Raw genomic sequence first — 25535 nt, 5'->3', positions numbered from 1 at the left:
CCAGAGAGAAGATCTGAGCTCTGTGTGCACAGTAAAGGACGAGGGTCTGGAAAGTGGCACATTGGTGGGTGTGAGCAGCGCTCGGTCCCAGCATGGTGGGAGAGCAGTTGCCTGTGGTGCTCAAGGGAAGAGAGATGGGGAAGGGGGGGGGCACGAGATGGGAAGAGAAACCAGGAAATGCTTGGGCACATACATAATCACAGCCCTTGGAGGAAATGTACTGCTCCGCTCAGCACTGGCCAGCTGCCACCTCCACGTGAGGCCGAGTCTGGGCTGGTGCTGATGTCGCAGCTGTGGGCCCTTGGCTCCTGAGTGCAGGGGGGAGGGGGGGGGTGGCTGTGTGATGGCAGCAAACCTGCCCCTTCCCCCAGCGCTCACATTTCAGGGGAAGAAAATAACCCCCTGGCCGTGATCCTCTTCCTAAAATACCTGCCAAGCTGGCATGCCATGGCCCTCTGCGCCCAGGGAGGGGCAGCGCTCGCGGCTCCTGGGGAGGCACCGGTCGCTGCCAGGGTGAGGTTACTCCTGCCAGCGGTGGGGGGCTCTCTGGAAGGTGCTGCCCCCATGGGATGGGACGGAGCCCCACAGGAGGGGGCACGCTGCAGCGGTGGCCTTGCTCTCATCCCCAGTGCTGGGCCCTCTCCCCGCTGGCCCACGGAGCCGCCTGGGGCACCCTGCTAACCGCGGCCCAGGCCTGGGCACTGCTGGGGCTGACCCAGAGGCTTAGGGTCCGTTGGCACGACCCATCCCAGCCCAGCAGCAGAGGTGACCCCCCAGGCCTGGGGGGAGCAGAGGGGGCACAGGGCTGGGCCTGGAGCCGGGCATGACTTGCCCCAGCTCGGGGGGGCCCTGCCCCGCGCCAGGGGAGCCGGACCCCCGCCGCAGGCCCGGGGGAAGGAAGGGGCGAGAGCGAGCGAGCTGCTGAGCGCAGGGCCTGGCCCCGTGCCACGGGGCGGAGCAGCGGCCAGCCCCGAGCGCGTTAAAAGCAGCTTTGGCGGCGCAGCGCAGCGCAGCAAACCCTCCGCGCAAGGGAGGCAGCCGCGGCGTCTGCAGGCCCGGCGGGACGGGACGGGAGCGCAGCGCCTGGCTGGATGCGGCGGCCCCCACGGGCGCTCTGAGACCCGCAAGATGAGCGCTGCTCTGCCCAGCCTGCTGGCCTGGCTGGCGGTGCTGCTGCTCGGGAGGGCGGCGCGCCCGGCCGACGCCTGCAGCTGCTCCCCGGTGCACCCGCAACAGGCCTTCTGCAACGCCGACCTGGGTAAGAGGCGCCCCCGCCCCGGGACGCGACTCGCCCGGCCCGGTCCGGTCCGGCTGCCTGCGGCGGAGCGGGGCCCGGGCCTGCGGCCGAGCCAGGGATCGATCCGGGCCGGGAAACACAGACCGCCCCGCGGGAGGGGCCGGGCGCCGCCGAAAGTTGGTGCGGCTGGGCTGAGACGTGCGCCCGGGCCGGGCCGGGGGGGTCTGGAGCCCGGGCTCTGGGGGCTGCGCTGGGTTGCGGCGCTTGAGCAAACGTGAAACTCTTTTCTCCGCCGGGGACAGGGGGGCTCCGACTCTGCGGCCCCTGGCTCGGAGCTGCCGGGCAGGGGTGCCCGAGCGACAGGAGGGGGGGTGCCGGCTGTGATGGCTGGGCAGGGAACTCACTTACCTCGGGGCAGGCCGCGCGGGGAGTCGTAGGAGGATGGATTGTCCAGGATGAACTTTAGTGTGCCTGAAATAGGCGCCCGCCCCCCACTTTCCAGCCCTGTTTGGTTCACTAGGATTTATTTCTGGGTCCAGGCTCAGGCCGAGCCCTGTGCCCACGCCAGGGGCAGCGCTCTCGCTGCAGCCAATCAGCAGAGCGGAGCCGGGGCGCTGCTCCCTGCGGAGAGCTGAGTTCAAGGGCTTGCTGCTGGCCTGGTACTGCTGGGGAGCTGGCCCGTCACCGCACCGGGAGCAAACAGAAGCCCTGGCTGCTCCCGCCCCCGTTAAAACCCATCCGAGATTAGTCTGCCCTGAACAGAGCTGTTTCCCTGGGGTCCTTGGCAGGTCAGTCCCAGTCCCGGACTTGGAGGCGTCTGTGACGGAACAAGGCACCTGCAACCCCCACCCTGCCGGGGAGCCGGGAGCCAGACAGGGTGGTGCTGCCCGAGAGGGGCCTGGCCAGGGCTCCCAGGGACTGCCCTGATTCAACACCTCTCCCCAGCGGCCTCAGGCTCCCGTGGAGCCTTCCCAGGGCAGGAGCCGCTGGTGTCCCATCTCTGCCCAGCAAGCGCTGAGCCAGCCCGTGCACGTGCGAGCTGGACTGGGCCTGGCTCTGGCGAGAGACCGGAACAGACGCCTGCTGTCCTCCTCGTGTGCCATCTGCCTCTGCCGCTCGGGCCATTCGCCTTTCCGCTGAGACTCCTTTCTGCTTCAGCTGTTGCCATCAGCTCTGCCACCTAGCTCCCTGCTCCCTCCAGCCTGTGGGACCAGACACACGCGGCCTAAAGTGGGGCCTCCTGACTTATCTCCTCTTTCACCACCTTGCAGTTATCAAATTTATTGCACACTTTATGGTTCCCTGCAGTAATGCCTTTAAGCCTCGTCGTCCTCCCGGCCTGGCTGGATTGGCCTGCTGGCGTGTGGGAGGCTGCGTAGACGAAGCTTAAACAGCAACACACCCGATAGTGACGTCTTGTAGCTCTCTCCGGACCCAGCGCCAGCCTCAAACCGAACTTGAGCTTCTCCGGGTTTGTGGCCTCAGGGCTTCTGCCTGTTTAATTGGAGGTGGTGCTGGGTGGGAGAGGGTGTGTCAGTCCGTGCTGCCAGGAGTGTGCCTGTCTGGTAGGGTGAGAATCCCCAAGGCCTTTCTCGCTCTCTGGGTTCTGAATCCATCAGCGGGGACGGGAGGAAGAGCCTCCTCGAAGTCTTGAGCTTTGTTCTCTGCGTCCCCGCGCACCCGTTCCCCCGTGCTCAGCCTGGGCAGTGGGCCTGTGGCGGGCGAGGACCAGGCACAAATGGAGCTGTCTGTTCTGGTGGTTTGGCTCAATACAGCTGAGCCCCTAATGACAAAAACTAGCATTGCACGTTGCCATCTTGATTGACTCAAGCTAGCGGTGACGCCCTGGGGAAGGCGAGAGCTTTGTCAGTGCTGTTGCTGATTGGACGCTGTGCCCGAAGGGTCCGGTCGGGAATGCTGAGCAGAGAGCCGGGCCCTGCCCTGGGGAGTGGGCCGTGTTGGGTTGGGTCACCTTCTGTCTGTTCCTTACTTCCAGGCATTTCCTTTCCTCCATCCCAGTTTATTCGGCTTGGATGCTGCTGAAAGGGCGGCCTTGGCAGGGCTGGGATCTGGATTCCTCTTTCTATGAATAATGCCCTTATTGCATTTAACATATTAAACAAACTGAGCCCAGTCCCACTGCCTGCCGCACTCCGGGGCAGTGCCGTGCCATGCCACAGCACCCAGGTTTGGCTGGAGAGAGACCTTCTGAAATACTTTGGCAGCTCCGATCGGCTGACAGCCCAGCCCCCTTCCATCACCGCACACCCTGTGCTGCCCCATTTTCCCCTCGCTCCTGGGTGCCCAGTGCCCCTGGCTGGCCTCCCTGCTTTGGGGGCCTCACCCCTGCCCCCCCGAGTCTCAGGGCCCCGCTGTTTGTTAGGGACTGTGCAAACTGATTTAGGGACAGGAAGGTTTTAGACAAAGTGAAGCCGCATCAATCTGAGCTGCTGGATTTCCCCGAGCTTTTCAGTGGGAGCTGGGCAGGGCGCTATAGCTGCAGTTCACCGCACATGTCCGCTGGCCTCTGTGTCCCTTTCCTGCCCTCCTCCTCCCAGGCTCCCCACTCCTCATGCAGGCTCCAGCCTCAGTGGTCCCTCTGGATGGTTCATCCGTGACAGGGCCTTGGGGGAGTGACTAAAGCAGGAAATGCTGCTGGGAATTGGGCTGGGGGATGGGCACTCACCTGCCCTAGTTGGGATCCTGGCCATGGTCGCACCACTCGTCTGGCTGCGAAGTAAAACCCACCTGTGAGTGAGGAGAGAGCTCCCCAGCAAGCAGCCCCCAGCAGGACAGAGACCTGGCCTGTGGCCCAGTGAACGCTGCCGAGGAAGAGGCAGATGGTGCCCTTGGCACTGACCTGCACAAGCTTCTCTCCCGCATTGAGGTGACAGGCTTTGGGGCATTGATCCCGGCTGGCTTGATGCCGTCTCTCTCGGTTGGGGGGTGGGGTGTATGGGGGGCAGGGAGGGGCAATGCGGCTAGCACGCAGGGCTGTGGGGCATGGCTGCGGTACAGGCCCTAGGATGTCAGACTTCCAAGGGGCAATTCTCTGGCCCATGTGATATGGGTGTTACCTGAACGCTCTAGGGCACCCACCTCTGCCCTTCTGTGGGCTCAAGGCGCAACCGGGTTAGTTTAGGCACCTCCACCCTTACCCTGTTCTGAGGGCTTGGGGCCACCCATACCCAGTTCCTAGGGCTCAGGGCGTATTCTTCTGTGGGTTTGCAGGGTCTTTTGCCAGTGAAGGAGCCTTACACCGTAATATCCTTAACCTCTATTAACAGTCATCAAAACAGACTGCACACGCTAAGCAGACAATGCTCGCCACTCCCAGTAAGGCAGACGGACTTTTCCTGGGGGCCAGTCAGGATCAGGTCGTCCGGGGCCTCCCGCTTCTGCACAGTATGGTTGGCCGGGTGTTGAGGTCTGGCAGCTCTGATCCTGGGCTGTGTTCTGGAGTGGGTTCCAGGGAACTTCCTTTTGGACCCCAGTTTATATATTTAAAACTTGAGTCCTGATTAGCTGTACTGTAACCAATCATTGTAAACTAAAGTCCTACAAGACAGTATTTTTCACCAATACCAGCACATTGTGAAACAATTCTTTACCCAGTCAGATCCCACCACCTTAGTTGACTTAAATCGTACAAAATTAGTTATGCAACAGACAGAAACAATGAAAGAACCTGACGGAGACCCTACAGATAGTCCCTACTTCTCTAGTGTTTATCAAGGCAAAACAAGAGAAGTGGAGATTTCACAATCACAACTGTTGTAGTGGTTCCTTGCCAGACAGGATGCATCAAACAGCATTTTCATCAGACATCTTGCAATCGGTTTCTCTGGTGGCGGCCGCGGTGCTGCTAGGACAGGAGCCTCCTTAATAGCCTGATGGGACATTGTTGTGATGCAATTTAGATGGAATGTGAGGATGTGACTTTCTGCTTCTTAGCTCCTGGCGGCAGCTGCTGACCTAATGTGGCTGCAGAAAAAGGCCCGAGACTCAGCCTGGACAATCACAGTGGTCCCGCCTGGCATTGGGCTCCGTGATGCTGCTTGGGTGTCTCCCTGCACTGGGCCGTGCATGCCGCCTGCTGGGAGGGGGGTATCTCTCAGAGTCCAGAAAGCCGGCTCTGCCTGGGCTGGGGGAGCCTGGCTGGGCACGGAAAGCCTGATTTCTAGGCAAAGCTTTAGGAAGGGGGGAGTAAGCATTGAGCTTTGGGTAGTGGGGGCAGCGGGGCTGCAGGGAGGGGCACCAGGCCAGGAGGTCTTGAATTTGTATCTTGGCTGCTGGTGACTTTGGGCAAGTCACTTGGCTTCTCTATGCATCTCTTTCTCTGCCCCATGTCCCCCTCCTCCTGTGTTTGGGGGAGACCTCAGGCCCATGGCCCATTGGGGGGTGAGACCAGTGCAGGGAGTGCTGTTCCCCTCCCCTCTGCAGAAGCCAGCCCAGGGTTTGCCTCATGGCCCTGGGGCCACTTCCCTTTCCTCTGACCCTGACTCTGCTGCCTTGTTCAGACTGGAGTTCTCCTGGGCTAGTCTGCAGCCCAGCCAGCCCCACAGAGACCAACGCAGCCTCTGGGCAGGCTGCAGCTCCCGGCTTTCTGGAAGGACTCAGCCCGTGGCCCTGGCCCCACCGGCATATTCCTTGAGGCCTCAGGCTCTGGCTGGTTAGTCACAAGCCCTGGGGAAGTGCCTGAGGCCAGCAGCACATGGAAATCCTCCACAGGACAGGAGGAGCAGAAGGGGGAGGCTGGGCAAGTGGGGACTCCAGCTCTGATAGTCCCCCAGCGTTCAGCCAAGGGCTGGGAGGCTGCAGCTCGCTCTGGAGTGGCTCTGCCTGTGCTGCAGCAGGGCTGGGCGAGCGTGGCCCGTGGCTGGGGTGAGAACGGAGCCCCCAGGGGATTAGATGCACAGCCCCTGTAGAGGGAGAGCTGCAGGGGAGTTGTGTGGCTGGAGCCCTGCGGCAGTGCTGGAAACCCCAAGCCCTGGCGGCTGCTTCACGTGACGAGTGGAACAGCCCAAACCAGCCCCTGAAGCTGTGCTGCATGTGGACAGCCCACCCCCCCCCCCTGCCGGGGCCTTGGCCCTTCCTGGCCTTTCCTGGAAACTCCCTATCACCTGCCGGGTCCCGTCTTTCCCTGACTGCCTCAGATCCACCCCCACCAGCACTTTGACCTTGTCTCACTAGCCCTCTTCCGGAACTCTCTCCACCCTGAGCAGGGGGGTGGAGGGGGTGCTGGCTGGGAGTGGGGGTGCTGGCCTGGAGTGGGCCTGGGGCAGGGTGCTGGTCTGGGGCAGGGGGGCCTTAGTGGGGGTGCTGGGGGTGGGGCTGCTGGTGGTTTCCCTGCTCTGTCACATGGACCCGTTCTGGCTGGGGGGAGAGATGCTGGTGTCCTATCGACGCTAGCATGGCAGGTGGAGCGGAGCTGAGCTGGTGCGGCAGGGCTGAGGGCAGACTCGCTCTGGGGGGGCTAGGGCAAGGGGGTCCCAGCTACAGGGCAGGCTCTGGATTCCTGACTTGCAGCTGGACTCTCATCCTTTCTATGCTGGTTGACACCTCAGAGCAGTAACAATATAAAATGGGGATCCCTGGGGATTTCGCTCCCGTCAGGCTACCCTGTGCTGGTGTAATCCAGACTCACTCCAGTGACCCCAGATTTACAGCTTCGAGCAGGGTCTAGCCCATTGCCAGGGTGTGCCGTGCACCAACAGAGACCTATAAATAATGTGCAGACCTTGCAATGAAAAATAACCACCTGCAGCCCCCTCCTTCTGAGCTTAGCAGCCTCTGCTTCCCTTGCAGCTAACGGCTCAGCCCAGAGCCCCGATCAGAGCGTTTCCCTGTGGCTGACACCGGCTCACGCCCAGGGAAGCCCCGAGCACAGGTCAGTGCTGGCAGGTTGGTAGAGGAGCTGCTAGGGAGGCGTGTGGCTGCGATGGAATCCGAGATGCCTGTGGGTCCCTCCCAGCAAACCCTCTGCTGGCAGCGCCAAGCCTGCCAGCTCTGGGAGGAGACGCTGGGCACTGGGATGCCTCATGCTGGCCACGTGATTGGCTCTCCCACTCGCCGTAGTAAATCTTGCTGTGTCACAGCTGCTTGGAGTGAGGTCACTTCCTGTCCCAGTGCCCCTCCGAACTGGGGCATGCAGGAGCCAGGGAACCTCCTGCTGACCCCAGGGGAACACCCAGTGCAGGAGGAGCAGGGAGGCTGGCAAGCAGCTGCTCTTCTTCTTCTGGCTCTTCTCTGCTGTTAGAAGCAGTTTGTGTTCTGCCGTGCGATGCCACACCATGCCGGGCTGGGCCACGCCGGGCTGGGCGGTGCCACGCCATACCGTGCCAGGCTGTGCGGTGCCAGGCGGTGCCACACCATACCATGCTGGGCCGGGCTGTGCGGTGCCATGCCATACTGTGCCGGGCTGTGCGGTGCCAGGCGGTGCCACACCATACCATGCTGGGGTGGGCGGTGCCATGCCATACTGTGCCGGGCTGTGCGGTGCCAGGCGGTGCCACACCATACCATGCTGGGCCGGGCTGGGCAGTGCCACGCCATACTGTGCGGTGCCACGCCGGGCTGGGCCACGCTGGGCTGGGCGGTGCCACGCCATACTGTGCTGGGCCGGGCTGTGTGGTGCCATGCTATACTGTGCAGTGCCACGCCGTGCTGGGCCATGCCGGGCTGGGCGGTGCCACGCCATACTGGGCTGGGCTGGGCTGTGCGGTGCTACACCGTTCCGGGCTGTGCCACACCATACCGTGCCAGGCAGGGCCGGGCTGTGCCACGCCATACCGGGCAGGGCCGGGCTGTGCGGCGCCACGCCGGGCCGGGCTGTGCCCCTTGGGAAGCTCACTTGTTTTGCTGCTTTGACTCAGCAGGTCAATGACTTGTAATTCGGTTCGTTCTTGTCTTCAGTAGCTGAGGATTGTGGGGCAAACTCCAGTGTGCGCCCAGAGGATCTCCATGCAGGCCAGCTTTGCCGATGTATCTGTGCCTGTTGCCCATCCCTGACTGCAGGCAAGATTTGTGTAAGTGGGGACTCCTGCTGCCGTGGTAATGGCCTGAGCAGATGACCTGTTACCCATCTAATCCCTCATCTGGGGGTGGAAATTAACCCTTAAAGCGAGGGCCCCAGGCAGACAGCATTGCACAGTCCCTGCAGGGAGCTCTGCTTGGCTGCTCTGGGGGTGGAACCAGCCCCGGGATTCTGGAGTTGGATGTTGGCGAAGCGGCCAGTCAGACAAGCAGCCGTTCGCCAGGAGCCACGTTGTCCGGCCATGGGGCTGCCCTGGAGGTAGCTGCGCTCTGCAGAGTAACGCCGTGTGGGGCACTGCCTCGGGCTACGCTGCCGCTCAGGTCCGTGTGACTAAGCCGCCCCGCAGCGACGTAAGTTACACCGACCTGAGCGCCGGTGGGCACCGCGCTATGTCCTGCCGATATCCCTACGGCTGCTCCTTGGCACCGGATTAATTAAGCCGACGGATGGGAGAGCTCTCCTGTCGGCTTAGAGCGACTCTGTAGCCAGGGATCAGCGGAGACCCATCCTCTCACCAGCTGGCTGCATGTGGAGAGTGGGCCCCTCCCTGCACGACGCTCCCTTCCCCCAGGTGGGGCTGCTCAAAGGCGCCTGGGCCAGAGCTGTCCGATTCCCGTGCTGCTGCCTCTGGTCCCCGGTGCAGGGAGGGGGAGTCGGGGGGTGGGGGGCTGGCAGCTCAGCCCCAGCACAGCGCTCCCTTCATGGGGCCCCAGGCTCCAATTAAGCGGCAGATTTGGAGCGTGCAGTGTTTTGGTGTGAAGCATTCATGCTCTCCGGGGCCTTGCCATGGTAACCAGTGGGGACACAGGACCTACCAGCTGAGCGCCTGGGAAGTGGCCTTCAGGTGGGGGAGACACAGCACCGCAGGGTGGGGGGAGTTTCTCGCTCTTAGCCAGTACATGGTGATCAGCCCCTTGCTCAGGGGAGCTGGTGTCTTAAATGAAATTGGGCCCAGCAGCCTGTTTCCAGTCCGGCTGCACCCTAGTTTGGTGTCAGGAGGGCAGGGCTGCCCTGGCCAGGGGGGCTGGAACAACTTCTACAGTGGGGGGGCTGAGAGCCATTGAACCAAACTGTAACCCTGCATGTGACGGGAACACTTCAAGTCAGGGGGTGCAGCAGCAGCACCCCTAGTCCAGCACCTCTGGCCTGGGGGTTACAGGTGAGAGGCAGCCTGAAGGCAAGCGAGAGTCCGGAGAGGACAGGGTGTCCAGAGACCGCTCAGAGCAGGGCTGGGCTGCCCCGAAGGAGGGGGTGGCGAGGGCCCTGCTGAGCAGTGGAGTCAGGGCAGGCTGGTGAAAGCAGGAGGCAGCAGGTCAGTTGGGGGGGGGGGGGGTCACCCACAAACTTGCCCAGGCCAGAGCGGGCTGAAGGCTGAGAGCTGCAGAGGGAGGTACCTGCTGGCTCACTGGGGCCGCAGAGGGCTGAAGGCTGGGGAATGATGGACGGGTGAGTGCGCCGATGTCTCTAGGACCAGACCTGAGAATGAAACGGGCGGAGAAGCTGCCCGGCTAGAGGGGCCGGGTGAGGTGTGGTGGGGGGGCCGGGGCCACGCCTGGGAGTCCCAGCCTGGGTGTGGCAATAGAGGCTGGGGCTGTACTGGGGGTGTGGATGGACTGTTGGTGTGAGCTGGGGAATTCTGGGTGGTGGGGCTGGGTTATGATAATAAATGAACCCTGCAAGGGCTACTAATGCTCGGAAAGCTTGCCTGGATTTACTGGGGACTCAGAGGGAAATTGAGGCAGGGGTTGCTTGCAGGGCCACCCTGAGGCCATGTAGGGTTGTGTGGGTGGTGATCACCCTGTTACATGGTGGTGTGGGCCATGGGGGGCTGTTGGGGGGGCCCATGGCGTTGGTACCTCAGAAATGGCCGGAATGACAGGGTGCTCTAACACAGGTGCAGCGGCTGAGTAGCACAGTGCCCCTCAGCGCTCTGTTGGGAGCCACTGGCCAACGTCAGCGAGGAGTGATTGGGAGTCAGGACTCCTGGGTCCTGTTACTGGCTCTATACTGAGTTTGGGCAGGTCTCTGAGCCTCCGTTTCCCTACCTGTGAAATGGGATCAGTGGTAGCTATTGTGCTTTGGGATGCTGACTATTGTTATCATACAGGAGCGCAGAGCTCTGCTCCCCGCTCTCTCGGAGGCCTTGGGAAAGTCCCTCAGGGTCTGTCTGCACTGCAATGAGACACCGGTGGCTGGCCCGTGCCAGCTGACTTGGGCTAAGGGGCAGTTTAACTGCAGTGTCTCAGCTTGTGCCTGTAGAATGGAGCCAATGGGACAGGCCTCCCCCCTGGAAGGGGAGGGTGGGTGGGAGTACTCGCTTCTAGGTGCTGTTACTTGGATCTTCCTTTCCTCTGAAGACACGGAGTATCCCAGTGTGGGATTCCCTGCATACAGGGCGGGACCTGGAAGGGAGCCTCTCTCGTAGCAGGGACACAGGTGGGTTTGGCAGCGCAGTGCCACCCAGCTAGCAGAGGGACATGGCGACCCAGGAATCGCCCTTGCCCAGGTTACAGATCACAGCAGAGATGATTCAGACTCTGGGTGCTGCTGCATCAGGCTCCTGCAGCTTGGCCGGCTTCCCCTCGTTCCTAGCCCTGTTTTCAGGCCCTAGCACCGGGCAGGAAGTTTCCATTTAAAAGCACACAGGCGTTCCTGTTTTGCTGGGGGTTTATTTCAGATGTGGCTATCGGTTAAACCCATTCCCACAAACCCCGTGTGGTGCCAGTGCTACTGCTTTAATTCAAACCACCCAGAACTGCAAAGGCTCTTCCAGGTTGTTCTCTTCTCCCTCTAGGCTAGAGGGTCGGTCGGGGGCTTACTTATTTTGAGGGAGCCCCTGTTATCTAGGTGCCAAGGACTGACTGTAGCGGTGCCCAGATAAAGCGCTTGTGCCCCCATGACCTCACCTCTCCTCCAGCTCTGCGCCCCAGAACCAACATGCATCATCTCCTCTGTGTGTTGGCCTGGGAACTGGCTAGCTCAGGCGTGACGGTGGACTGTGATGCCTCTCTCTCGAGATCCCTGGTACAGATCCAGCCCAGGGCAGTCGTGATGGAAAGTTACCACTCGCTGCTGGCTGCTCGGCTCCCCCTGAACGCCCCCAGTGTCAAAAACACATGGGTTTAGGGAAGTTTCTGCAGGGAAGCCAAGGACCGAATGGGCCATAGAGTGAGCTTCCTGCTCAGAACCAGCTGGAGCGAGGGCACTTGGGTTTAGGCATGTTTGCTGGGCAAAGCTAGACTGATAACTGTGTGTGTGTGTGTGTGTTCATACACAGGTATTGCACACACCTGGCACAGCCGTCTGCCTTGGCAGAGTCTTGCTGGGTCAGCTGCCACGAGGTCAGTTTGGTTATCAGAAGCGGGGGGGGAGGGGGGGAAGGGTCCACATCCCAGCGCCTCCAAGAGCCTGTGGGGAAATCTGTGGGGAGGGAGACGGGCTGTAATGGGGAGAGCTGCACCCATCTCTCTCTCTCTCTCTCTCTCTCTCTCTGCATGGAGGCTGCTGCAGAGGCAGCTAAAGGGCAAGTGCTTGAAAGCTGCCCAGAATACACTTGTCTGGCTCCCGGAGGTGGTGTTAGCAGGACACGGGCAGCGTTTGGCTGGCTAGCGATTCAGACAGCGCAGGAGATGGCGGTGTGGGGATGAGAAGTGTGTGTTTGCTGGTGTCCTGTGTGCAATCCTGGGTCCCCCCCCCGCTTTGGGGCAGGTTTGGGGGACTCTTAGATTCATCCTGGATGGAGTGGGGGGCTGTGAGCTCAGCAGTAACAGCCAATTGCCATACGGCATCAGGGAATTTCCATAGTACAATCCTATTGGTTAAAATGTGTAAGGTGACGTGCTCCCTCCCCCCCCCCAGCATTATAACAGTCCCTCGGTCCCATCCATTGGCTCGTGCTGCTGACATGGAGCCATACCCCACTTGTTGCCATGGTGTCAGAGAGCCCCAGACAGGCCCCCCCATTAACATCTCACCCAGCCGGGTAGCCACCTGGCAGTGAGTCTGGTGCCTAGGCCCCTGCCCAGGGATGCAGACATGTCCCTGGATGCCCAGTGCTCACTGCCATGCAGCTAATGAGCTGGGAGTTGGGATCCTAGGCAGCCCCAGTTTGCCAGGCCACCGCTGGCATCTTTCCCAGGGAGGGGGGTGTTTTATCTCCAGGGTACTGGGCTCTGCGTGTCCCATTCCCTTGCCTGGGGAGGGCACCTTGTCCTTCCCGGGGAGCCAATATGGGGCCATCGTCGCTCACCCCTGGCCTTCGCCAGCTCTCTTGTGACGTTAGCCTGAGTTGGAGCGTAGCTGGGATTTCCATTAAAGCCCCAGCTCCTGGAGTCAGGGAATCGGTGGGGAACTCGGCTTGCGTTGGGAATCCCCAGTATGTTTGCAGCCCCCCGACTGCAGAGGTGCCTGAAAACGTGACTTGAACAGCTCACGCAGCAGAAATGGCAAATACAAAGGGTTTCTTAGCATTAAAATCTCCTGACTTTGTGGGTCTGACTCATGGTCTGAGTGCTCGGAGCTGCCTCCCGTTGAGGGGCTGGGAGGGACCTCGTGCTGTGCCCTGGGCAGGCCTGGATTTCCCTGGGCTGACTCTCTCCCTCTCCTTCCCACACCGCTCTCCCCTCTGGCTCCTGGCTTTCAGCGTGGAGCTTGGCTGGGCTCTTGGACGGGAAGTGCAGAGCAGTCTGCTCCACAAAGCCGCACTGTTCAGAACAAATCTGCCTAGATAGGGCTGCATTTTTGTCAAGTGATTCATCAGCACGTGAATGGAAAAGGCCGGAGCCCACTGAACCAGGAGCCGTTTTCCCGCCCCCAGCCACTAAGCCAATGTCACTTCCCACCCTCCCAGGCCAAAGGCAGGAACCACGGGCAGCAGCTGCTCTGTTTGCTTCCCTGCCCGAAGCAAAGCTGGAGTGGCTTGTCCTCTCTGCTCTGCTCCCTGGGGCAGCTGGGGGTCCAGGCAGGAGCTGGCCAGCAGCTCACGGGGACACCTCTATTTCAGAGCCATCCCCACGAGCCCCTTGATGTGACTTGGGGGTGCCCAGAGGGCAGGACGATCAGTGGGGGCAGGGAGTGGCAGTAGGGCAAACAGCCGGCATAGGCCTTGGCCCCTACACCAGCACTTCCTGTCCCAGCCAGCTCGGAGTCGTGAGCAGCTCCGGTGGTGAACCCCTCACTCCTTGGGTATCAGGCGGCGGCGGTGCAGGGAGCACTGGGCATGGCTGCTGATCACTGCATTAGGCATGGCCTGGATGCGTCTGTCTGGTAACTAGGACCATGCCGCCCACCCCATCAGCTGCTCCCAGCCCCAGTGCTGCAGGGCCAAGAGTGGGTCAGGGAGGTGTCATGTTGGGGGAAGAGCAAACAGCAGACGGGAGGGACCTAGACCAATGCCGCTCTCCCTGCCAAGGGCCCGACTGCATGGCTTGCGTCCCGAGCTTGGCACAGCCTTTCCCAGAGGCTGGGGGAGTCCAGGCCCAGGGTTTGGGTGGGGACGATCTCTGCTGGGAGCTGAGCTGACAGGCTCTCAGCACAGCCCTGGGTGTGTATGGCACCTCTCTGGCCCATCACTGTGGTAGCAGAGCGCCTCTCCATGTGACCAGACATGCCAGAGACCCTGGCTGGGCCAAGCCGTTCCCTGGACAGCCCCGCTGGCTGCGTGAGGAGAGGCCTGGGTTAGTGCCAGACGTACGGAGTGGCCTGGGTTCGCTGGCTGCCCACGCCAGCTGCCCCATAGATGGCAGCTGTCCAGCGCAAGCCTGGGGCAGGTAATGGCGTGACAGCCCAGCAGTGCGGGAAGGGAACTTCTCCATGGGGCCGAGCCCTGCCGTCTTGTTGCAGGCGCTGATCCTGAAAGGCTTTGGTCATGATGGCGGTACCTGGCGTGGGATTTGTGCTGGCTGAGAGCCTGAGGCCGGCTCCTTGGGGCTGGGGTTCCAGGAATTGTTCTGCAGCAGTGGAGGGGAGCTGAGTTCACAGCCTGCCCTTCAGGGCTGGTCAGAGGCCCGACCCGTGTTCAGCAGAGACACAGGGAGCTGGAGTCGGAGTACGTGGAGGGGAGCTGGGCTTGGCGTCCGCACTGGGGTGGGAGGCAGAGCCAGAGTCTGCGCCAGGCGTGGAGGGAGCACTGGGGCTGGGAGCTGGCTAGGTTTGGGGTTAAATTCCCTGGTCAGGGCACTCGGTGCCCCATGTGGCTCTTCAGCCCCAATGAGAGCTGTCTGTGCTGGCCAGGGCTCTGGGGCCCGGCATGCTGCCCCCAATCCTAACCCCCGGGGTTTACAGACCCAGCCGAAGGACTGACAGTAGGGCTGGTTAATTCAGGTGCTAGCGCAGGAGCGGTCCACAGTAGAGTCCCAGCCAGGCCTGGGCCCAGCTGTGCTGATCCCAGCCCCAGGCCTCGTCTGCACTAGGACTTGAGGGGAACGTTAACCCGTGTTCTGATAGCCCAGTGTGGACGAGGCCCTGGCCGTTAGCATGGGCTAGGCTGGTGGAGGCAAAGCCTGAGGGAGCCTGGGCTGTAACCCAACCTGTTGGGTGTCTGTGAAAGGCTGCACTGCCCCACACCAGCTGCTGGTGGCGCCCTCAGGGCTCAGGCCTAGCTCCAGGGCTGTCACAGAACAGTGGGGCTTTGAGGGGGTCGTACAGGGACGCTCGGGACATGCTGCGAACGCTGGGGAGTGTCTCGATTTGGTGTCGGCTCGCCTGCGATAACGGTCGGTTAACTCGAGTTCTCAACGGGCCACAAATGCTGCTAGACAAACCCTCACGCTAGTGATCTCTGCAGGGAGCGGGGTGTCCCGTGCCGATACTCTCCAGTGGCCGGTTCACTCTCACGCTTGCAGTGCAGAGGCGTGCTGCTCCGGGCCATGGGCGGGTGTCTGCACCGCGCGCTGCCCTGGCCTGGGGCTGTTGGAGCCAGCTGGATTCCGGTCTGCCCTGGGTGTTACCAAGAGACTGGCCAGCTCGGTGTCTGAGGCAGAGGGGCCGTGGCTGGCTGGCGGAGCCCGGCGAGCATGGCAGCCCTGCAGCCCGGTTCTCTTGCTGCATGGGAGTCCCCTGGATCCTGCCCCAGGGAGATGAGCTCCTGCCCTATGCGTGGTTCTGGAATCATCAGCTGGGAGCAGGGGTGGGGGAGATCATGAAACCCCACGGCTCTAGTTATCACTGGATCACATCCCCCTGGACAAGCAGAATGGACCAGGTTTAACCCCTGCCCCTCTGCCACGCTCTGCCCCCGCCTGCCCTGTATGTTCCCCTCCCCCAGGCCCTGCCCTGCACTGTTAGCAACTGGCGTTAGCCTAAATCCAGGCTTGGAACCTGAACCTGCAAACGTCTCGCCCGGACAGTGGTGCAGCCGTGCTGCCAGGGGAGCTGTGCTCGTGGCAAGTTCTGCCCGGGGCAGCGGGCGGCAAGGACCCTGCCCTGGGGAGGGGATACCGCAGGAAGTGACTCTAGGCAGCAGTGGGAAGCCTGGCTCCTGAACCTGCCTTTGGGAAGGAAGTGGCCCTGCCCCCTACCAGCCCTACCCCTCCAAACTGGCCCTGCTTCAGTTTGCCCCTCTCTGTCCTGCATGGAGGGCACTGCCCACTTTTCACTCTGCTGTGAGAACAAGTTGTTAGGCCTTGGCCGGTGCCCTCTGCCTTGCAATGGAAGCTGCGCCGTCTCCCCGCTCTGCAAGACAAGCCTCTCCGGTGCAGATCATTAGATCTGGGGTGGAGGTGGATGCCAGCAGGGGAGAGCCAGGGGAGGATGGGCTCCTCAGTGCAGGCCTCGCTGTGTACGTAGGGGAGTGGCATCGCCGCAGGAAAGCTGCCAGCTCTGGGGTGGAGCCCTCACCCTATCAGTTGTGCCCACACATGGGCCCTTGTTCCTGCCACTCACTCGTGTTGCAAAGCGATGAGGCTGCACTGGGAGGAGGGGCACAAGGATGTGGAGCAGCTGATGCCATAGGGAACTGGGAGAGGCAGCGGGTCCAGGACCCAGGGTTGGAGCCTGCAGGTCTGTGGGGTTTGGCTAGGCCCATTCCCTTCGTGCTGCCGGCTGCTGCGCTCACCCCGACAGACCCTCCTACCTGGTTGTTTTTCCAGAGCCCCAGCCCTTGTTTCCCATGAGCCCTGCTGTGACTAGAGGGGTTGTTTATCCAGGCATCTTGGGGAGGAAGTGACATCATGTGGTTCGCTCTGCTTTCGGCCTGGAGGGAGGATGCGGTTCCTCGTGGCCGCCCAGCATTCCAGCAGCCGACATCTGGCAGGAGGCTCCTCCGCCAGCGCGTCCCCTTGATCTCAAACACAGATGCTGGTTTGAGCGGCTGCTAGAGGAAGCAGAACTAACAGCTCAGTGGCAAGGCCGGGTTGTGCAGTTCGGATGGGCTGTCAGTCCAGAGCAGGGCTCTCTGTTCACCCCAGGGCTGCTGCTCCTAAAAACCTCCCCACGCCACGTGCCGCCTCTGCCGGCCTCATGGTGTTCCCCTCCCTTCTCCCCATCCTTCCTCCTAGCTATTTCCTCGGTCTCTGTGCAAGGGCCGCGGGATGCCGGGCCGTACACCTCGCTTGACGGCGAGGAGCTGTGCGCCTGTAACATGATGCGGCAGCCGGTCGAGTCCAACGTTTCAGGGAATGGGCTGGGCACCACTGGGCAGAACCTCATGGATTTTGTGGGAGATTAGTGAACTAGAAGAAAGAAACTGAGGACCTCAGTCTTCTCCCTTTGTCCCCCTCTCCTCCCTTCTGTCTCCAGCCTGCTCTCCTCTATCTTTATCCTCCCCTGCCGCTCCAGGTGCTTTTCTCAGAGCTCAGCGTTCCCCCAGTGCTGCTTTTCCAGCTATTCTGATGCTGCTTATTCAGCTCTTTGCCCGGGGTCTAAAGCCAAGCGGAGCTGGAGAGCAAGGAGACTGCGATCAAAGCAGCGTCTACTCCGCTGTGTGCGGGAGTCTCTGGAGAAGCAGCAGCCCATGCTGAGGGGTCCCTGGGAGCTGCTCTTGCTCTGGGCTGCGTGACTGTTTTCCCCCTGCTGTGTGGAGTCTTAACACCGGCTTTCGTATTTAATATACGGCCTTGGAAAGGAAAAGAAAAAGGCGGAGTTCTCCAGCCTGCAGAGTTTGCAGGCTCAGCTGAGGTTGCCAGCAGACCGAAGCTCCATGCTGTGAAGGACTCCCTCCCCCACCCCCCGCCTTCTCCCCAGTGGGTGGGGCCTGACCTGTGCAGGAATCTGTGCCCACCTGAGTGTCGCTCCTCACAGCCCCATTTGCAGGATTGGGGCCTTACAGCTGTGCACACACGGGAAGCAGCTGTGTATAAGGGTGAGCCTTGGCATGCCATGACGGTCCCGTGGCACATGCCCAGCCCGCACTTTTCACACGCTCCTCTCTTTGTAACTCCAGACCATTTCTCCCCAGGCTGTCCCTGGTGCTAACGGCTTCTTGCCTCCAGACCAGGCTTCAGGCATTCTGCGGAGGCTGTTGTCAAAGGACAGTTAGAAGGGGCTGCAGTGGAAAGACTCGCTCACCCAGAGCTCAGGCACTACACAGGGGATTTCAGTGGTTAGCAGCCCTCTGGTAGCACAAGCTGGGTGCTAGGTGCTGCACAAACAGGAGGAGCCAGTCCCTGCCTGGGAGCTATGGGCAGAGACCAAACCCTACAGGAGACCAGCTTGGCGAGGCTGAGGTGTGGGACTGGCCTTGCATTGGAGCCTGTTTTGCTGCCCTATAATAGACACCTAAGGGGTCAGTTTCCTTTACTGCACTGTAAAGTCATTGAATTCCCATGTGCTGGCTCCACACCAGCAGGGCTTTAACACTCCCCATTGTCTGCCCGGGGGTTAGCCTGCAGCCCTGTCTGGCTAGCAGGCCTGTTGGGGAGGGGTGGGGTGGAGACCCTGCCAGGGAAGCCAGCGGCACTAGAAACACACCAGCAATAATTGTTGGAACCCAGCATCCGCTAGCACCAATCTGATTCCACTGTGGACAACAAACTAATCAGAGGGAGAGGCCAGTTCTAACTCAGCCAACCCTGTCCATGGCTAATGGCTGTGGAGGGGGAGCAGGGAGCCTTACATCAGCATCATCGCACCAGAAACCATCCTGGCCAACACTGCACTGTAAAAACACAGGCGGTAACTGCTCAGAGTGCTGCCCCTCGGTGCAGCTCCCCTCGGCACCGCTGTCTGGGGACGGGCAGGCTGAAACAGAGCCAGCGGGGCTGGGGAACGGAGGCTGTTCCTGGGTTTCCCCCACTAACGCCCATCCTGTCTGTTTGTTGCAGTGATCAGAGCAAAGGCTGTCTCCGGAAAAGAGGTGGATTCTGGGAATGATGTTTATGGGAATCCGATCAAACGGATCCAGTATGAGATCAAGCAGATAAAGGTAAAGACCCCAGCCTGGGGGAGTCTGGCTCTGGGGGAGCAAGTGGGAAGAAGGTGTTGGAGCATGAACAGGGTCAGGGGGTCCCCACAGCAAACCCACCCTCAGATCCCATCTGCGGGGGCTGCAAGTGCTGAGCTCCCTCCGCCGTGACCTGTCAGTACACCCAGCACTGCAAGAGCTCCGCTTCCTCCCCCCTTGCCATGCACGTGCTCCCGCAGCGTGTGGGGCTGAGCAGTGCCGCCTGTCTGACCACGCTCTCTCTCTCTCTCTTCTTGCTAGATGTTTAAAGGACCTGACAAGGACATAGAGTTAATTTACACAGCTCCCTCCTCGGCTGTGTGCGGGGTGTCGCTGGACACCGGCGGGAAGAAGGAATATCTCATTGCAGGTAGGACATGCATTGCCGGAGGAGCTGGCTCCGGGGCTCGAACCGAAGCAGGACACTGGGGCATCTCAAAGGCTCTCTTGACCTGAGTCAGTTGCGGGCAGGAGGCAGGCGAAGGGATGTGGACCCATGTAGAGAGGTTTCCTGGAGCTGTGGGAATCGCTCAGGGAAAGGCTGCAAAACTGAGATCCTGCTCCAGCCAAGGGGCTTGCTCTCTGCTGTGGCCATGGGACCTCAGGAGAGGTCCAGATTGCAGCACTGCCGTAGGGTTCCCCTCTGCCCTCCCCCGGCCCCTGTGCTGGACCCCCAGAGCCCTTAGTGCCGTTCTGATCCTGGCCAGAACTGGGGCAGTGAGCACCGCACCCATGGTGCTCCCATGCTGGCCACAGGGCCAGGGCCCTGCCCGGGACGCTTCTCATTCAAACCCTCTGCCCCATCCCATGCAGGGTCCCTGATCATCTGGGCCCCTTCTGGCACCATCTAGTGGCTTCCAATGAAATAACAGCCAATAAAGCTGGTAGCGTTTCTTGACCAGTGTGCAGGCTGGTGCCTAGTCCAGGCTGGCCTGGGGGCAATGATCACGTTCAGAGCACAGGGCCAGCCACCAGGAGCACTCATTCCAGCTCGGACATTGGCTGCTGCTCCCTGGGGCCTGTCGGCCTTGGTTTCCCTGTCTGTGCAATGGGGAGAGTGCTCCTGTCCTGCCGAACCCCCAGGAGCATTTGAAGCTGCAGCTCTCGGTCCTAGAGGCAGGAGCACGGGAGTCTCCCTCTGTGTCTGTTTCCGTGTCCGGCACTTGCCCAATGGCACTAGTGGAGAAGGGCACCGTGCCCCTGGCGCCAGAGAAGTCTGGCTGCAGTGTGAGTGCTATTGCACATGCCTTCACCCAGGTGTTTCTCCTGGGCTCTCTGAGCTCTGCTGGATCCATCTCTTGGTCCATTCTCCTGGCCACTCCACTCCCTGCGGGCCCCAGTGTCTGGTGCTGCAGGAGTGTCTGCTTCTAGGTGTGACGTCCGTCTCCGCCTCTCCCCAGATGGGGGCTGTCAGAGTGTCCTGCTCTGTAGCCTCTTCCTCGTCCTGGGATATGCTCGCTCAGAACACGGGCCCTAGAGCGGCGCCAATCAACAAGCCATAAATAAAGTCCTCCCGATCCATGTAGACGGCAGGGAAGGCCCTGAGCCTAGAAGCCGGACTGCCTGGCCAGGACTCTGGACAGCCCCCTTGGCTTTATCCCCTCTGCATTGCTGCCTGCTGAGGGGCCCTTTGGCGTGTGACCTCACAAGCATTGTGATCTCTCCAGCGGGGATGGCCACCTTTCCAGAGGCGCCCAGCTCCTGGAACACCTGGCCCGAGCAAGCAGCTGGGGCGTGGGCCAGGGCAGCTTCCTCCTGGCTTTGCTCGCTGAGCAGAACCGAGCGGACAGGAGGTGCTGATCCGAGGCAGGAGAGCTGACCCAGGTCTGAGCAGTCAGTAGGAGCTCTGGCCAAGGGCTAACCAATCAACTCCCTTCCCAGCACTCTCTGCCTCAGAGGAAGACCACGGGGGGGGGCTTGCCGGCAGCTCAGTGGGGTTGAGTGAGTTAGCATCACCTAGCTTGCTGCACAGGTACTCTGGAGAGACCCTAGAAAGACTAAAGCGCTGTGTGACCTTTCCTCAGGCAAGTCCGAAGGCAACGGCAAGATGCACATCACACTGTGCGACTTCATCGTCCCTTGGGACTCCCTGAGTGCCACTCAGAAGAAGAGTCTGAACCAGCGGTACCAGATGGGCTGTGAGTGCAAGGTATGCAGAGTGGGAGCCCGCCTGCCCGCCTGCCATTGCTTGTGGTGCGCTGAGGTTTCTGGGGCTGTCGGCAGGCTTGGGGTCGAGTGACCTTGGCTGGATACAGTGCTGAGACTCAGGAAAGCACGTGCTGAAGTGAACGGCAGAGATACTTTCCTGAATCGAGGCCTGGGTTTGCATCTGAAGAGGGATCAGGGCATTGCTGGGGTAAGAGTCTTGAGCGGTGCAAAGCCAGTGATTTTATCTGGAATGGCCAACGAGGCGTACTGCTAGCAAGGGTGCGAGGCATCCCAGAGAGGCAGAGAGCGGGCTGTCTAGGAGTTAGTCACCTGGCCTCCTGTTCTCCTATTGCAGTACTGCCCACAGGCCCCTACTCGGGATCGGGCCCTCCACAGCCACCTAGGGAGATACTGTCCCTGCCTTGAAAAGTTTACTACATAACGGGCTGTTTCCAGGCCCTCATCCCCAAGGGAACTAAGCATCCCCACGTACCCTCACAACACCCTGCTAGGGATTTCAGGTAGTTGAGCGGAAGCGAGTTGCTGAAGGTCACTAGGGAGTCTCTGGCGAAGGTGGGGGTCAGACCCCAGTTTTGGGGAATCCCGGAGCTGTTCCCCACTCTCCTCCGCTCTTTGTTCTTTTCCTCATCTCTCTGCATCCCCTCTGCTCAGAATGCTGCCCGCTGCTCCCTGGGCAAGCTGGACTCTCCACGGCCAGGCTTCTGCCACGCACCCATCCTCACCCCAGCCCCCACATCTCCTGCTGTCTGTAACTTGGCTGCAGGCGTGTATTTGCATGGATCGGTTGCAGTCAGATGTGGAGTATTTGTCTAAAGGATGTGATCTAAGCCCACCTTGCATCGTACGGGGTGGAGATGAACTGTTGCCCTCCGACATGCCAACGTCAGGATGGTTTGCAGAGCTAGACTGTCCTGATTCCTCTGTTTGAGACTTTGCTCTGCGTGTAGCTGTGTCCAGGCAAAGAGCCACGTTTGGCTTCAGCACTGGGAAATTCACCTTCAATCCGAGGAAGACCCAATTCTGTCTCTTAAAAGGAGCCGTGTGTCCAGTTGCTGGAACAAAGGGCCTGGACCATCTTCAGCCCAGATCCCAGACAGGCCCCTGCCTCCCTTATGGGACCCTGAGAAACTTGCTCGGACTTTCCTGTGGCTTAGTCACCATCCCTGGGGGTTTGGGTGAAAGCAGAGATGCTCCTGAAGAGGAGCGACCCATTCTATTCATTTTTTTGGCTAATAGGGGTCGGGTCGGGGGGCAGGGGCGATGGCTCTGGGACTCGGGGAGGTAGCGGGGGAGTGGTACAAGGGAGGGAAGATTCCCCCTGGGGTGGGCCCTCTCCCAGGCACGGTGGTACCCCCGCCGCACTCTCCTCCACCGGCCCTGCCAGACTGGCAAAACGTTCTCCGTGTAAGGAGAGCTAAGCCCTGGAACGGGCTCCGAGCGGCTGTGGAACCCCCTCACTGGAGGTTGTCTAACCTGTTCTTGGGGAACCTCCTGCCAAGGGTTGGGTGAGGTGCTTGGTGTTCAGCAGGATCCGTCCCAGTTTGACTCCCGTGGAACTGCCCCGGGACTGAACGGCCATTCACAGATGCTTGGAGACAAAGGCTCAGCCCTGCCCGGAAGAGTTTGCGGGCTAGGTGGACAAGGGATGCAGTGGGAACAAGTGACGGTTGGGGACAGATAAGACCATGGCTTTAGAGCCACCCTTTTCTCCTCGTGTGCTTGGAGAGGGGAGTAGGGCGGGAAAGGGAGAGGGACATCTGCCCCCTCTTTTAACCCCGGAACTTTAGCGAGTTGCTTTCCTTGGCTCCGGGTCTCTCTCCGTCCCCCAGCCCAGAGTGACCGATGTGGGAGATGGAAGAGGCACAGCAGGTCCATCTCTCCGCCAGGCAGGGCGTCCGTGTGTGCTCAGCAATGGTCTCTGTTCTCCTGCAGATCTCCCGCTGCCCCTCCATTCCGTGCTTCGTCTCCTCGTCGGACGAATGTCTCTGGACAGACTGGGTGACGGAGAAGAACATCAACGGGCGACAGGCTAAGCATTACGCCTGCATCAAGAGGAGTGACGGCTCGTGCGCGTGGTACCGTGGCGTAGCCCCACCCAAGCAAGAGTTTCTCGACATCGAGGACCCCTAAGCTGAATAGCTGCGTTCCAGTACCCAATAGAAAGGCCTGCAAGAAATTAGACTGGTCCATCTCTGACATCACTTCCTGGAAACAGCATGAAAATACAGTATCCCAAGTGGGTCCCAATCGGGTGATTAAATGCCACGTGCTTCCAAAGTGGGGTGAGGGGCCACACCGTTGTATTTAGTTCCCAGCAGTGCTTTCCAATTCCTTCCTTTCACAGATGCAGTGGGGCATGGGATGGCTTCATACTAGTCAGGGGAGAATCCTGAACCAGCCGGACTTTGATCCATGAGATCCCAGTGCTGTTCTGGAGGAAACCAGAATGCTCGAGGGTCGATGTGTCTCATTCTGTGTAGCAGGCCTACCAGGTTCCCCTCACCTGGGGCTGGAGTGTCCCTTGCTTTGGGTAGCTCCTACCCCTCGATCCCCCAGCACATTGGCGTCTCTTTTTTCAAACAGCCTTCTCCACTGCCAGAGAGAGACCAGCATTCCCCAAATCTCCTTTGTAAGCCCTCTAGTCCCACTGCTCCCCTGGTCACACGCACCCCCACCTCTTGGGCTAGAAGGGAGAGTCAGCGAAAGGTAGCACTGGCTGAGAGTCCCAGCTGGACTGCAGGCACCAGGAAAGGATTCGGCTCTAGCGAAGTCTCCTTAGCCTTTATCAAGTAAGATAAAGGCTCTTTGCACTGACAGTGTCCCTGTGATCCCCAGCATCAGCAGAAGCATCTTTTGAGGGGGACCGGAGGGTCCCCTTCTCACTCATTTGCAAGCACTGTTGTTGTTTCATGCTTCCCTCCAAGTCATTGGGTGCTGAGGTTGGACCCCTGGGGTGGCGCATGCGTGAGACCCCTGCAGGCTTCGGTCCTGCACCTTCATCCTGGCAGTCTAGTAAAGAAAGCAAATCCCCTGGTGGGTATGTGTATGCCTTGCTGTGGTGTAGCTGCCGGATCTGTGTCCTAGTGCATGCTTGTGCCGTCCACATAGTGCTAATGCCAAGTTCCAGGTTAGGGGAAGGGTTTGGTTACTGTTTAGCCTGTAGGATTATGCAAACAGCAGAGGTATTATTGTGAATTCATTGCTCAGCAGGACAATGAACTGAGAGCGCTCTAGCCCCACAGACAGTGGCATGCTGACAATGACCCATAGCCGCTTCCCTTGCCGAGAGCCTTTATCCCCAGCAAGTTGTGTGAATCCAGGAGCTGGCGATCGGAGGCTTATTCCAAGTGTTCTGCCGAGAAACACAGCGCGCTGAGAGAGACCCCACAGGACGAGGTATTTTTATACCCACTGATGGCTGTTTGCTGATCGCGGTTGTGAGGCTCATGACAGTGAGCTGTAATAACAGTAAAGATTCACACACAGACACAGAGCCAGCCTCTGGCTGCTACATCCTTCTGTGAAACCCGCCCAGCCACCCGCAACCCCAGTCTTCTTCCGAGCCGGTTTCCTTTCTCTGAGGCACTAGAGCGCTGCATAGCTAGCCCACCTGGAATGCGCCCAGCACAGACCTTGGTGAGATAAAACAGAGAGATCCTGGCTAAAGCAGGTTTGGAGAGTCCTGAAATTATCCCTGCAGACCAGCTTCAGGGGCATTTTCATGCTGTGCATCGGTGTAAGATTTTAATGATGTCATATTGGACCAGTCTGGGTGACTTCAATATATAAAAATGAAGAGGGGAAAAAACTAATCAATTCAATATATGACTCCTGTTTGCTTACTGTATGGTTATATCATATGTGACATTTACTCCTGTCTCTGATGATGCTCTATCTTTGATTTTAATATTTCAGTTTGTTTTGGCATCCGCTGTATCATTCCTGTGCTGTAACTTTTTTAATTTCCTTGTTAGGTATTAGAACTGCACTTATTTTTTTAAACGCATTTCTGCATTGGAAGCATTCAACATGAAGTGGGAAGAGTATCAAAGTCTGTGGAGGGTTGAGTCCTCCAGATTTTTCTATTTGTTTATTTTCCCTCCTCCCTCCTTCCCATCCCCCTCTTCTGCCAAGTGCACAAGTCTTCAGAAGTTGGATTTGGAGATGGGATGTACCATACGTTTGCCTCTTGCTAGTTTGTCTCCAAGGCCTTGCTGAACAACAATATCACGGCTGTCGGCAAGCACGATAGGTGAGCCTCACACAAAATAATTGCAAAAATCTCTCTCTATATATATGTCAAGTATATGAAGGATGCTTGATTGGCTTTTTTAATTTATGTCTTCTGTTCTCGGTTCCATTCTCTGCCCTTCCTTCCTAGCTCCAGTCTCCTCCTCCATGCAAGCAATTCAAAATATTTAAAAAAATAAAAAGTTTACATTATAGTTATTTTCAAATCTTTGCTTGATAAGTATTAAAAATAAGGAGTATCTAACTTGCTGCCATAATTTAAGGCTTTTGGGTGGGGTTTTTGTTTGGGTTTTTTTGGAGCAATATGTTTTTTTGCTGGAATCTGAAGTCTGAGACCTTCTTGTGCTGGAAACACATGAAAGTTGTTGAATAATGACAAGCAGACTGTGCATGTCTCTGATGCTTTGTATAATTCATATGTGGACATTCAGTCTTTGGACAATAAACAGTATTCTAAAAAATTA

At 59.5% G+C, this 25535-nt stretch overlaps 1 protein-coding gene across 1 annotated transcript; it reads left to right on the top strand.

Annotated features, from left to right (window-relative positions):
- Nucleotides 1–1037: 1037 nt before the first annotated feature.
- Nucleotides 1038–25535, top strand: TIMP2 (TIMP metallopeptidase inhibitor 2). Its single transcript, XM_026654394.2, has 5 exons — nucleotides 1038–1258; nucleotides 18533–18633; nucleotides 18913–19021; nucleotides 20676–20800; nucleotides 22753–25535. Exons 1-5 carry the CDS (start codon nucleotides 1129–1131, stop codon nucleotides 22948–22950), a joined length of 663 nt encoding a protein of 220 aa, XP_026510179.1. The 5' UTR covers nucleotides 1038–1128; the 3' UTR covers nucleotides 22951–25535.

The sequence above is a fragment of the Terrapene carolina genome, unplaced genomic scaffold (assembly GCF_002925995.2).
Source record: "Terrapene carolina triunguis isolate 2854851 unplaced genomic scaffold, T_m_triunguis-2.0 Scaffold192, whole genome shotgun sequence".
Taxonomy (NCBI): Eukaryota; Metazoa; Chordata; order Testudines; family Emydidae; genus Terrapene; species Terrapene triunguis.
This window is presented reverse-complemented; position numbering and strand designations above follow the sequence as displayed.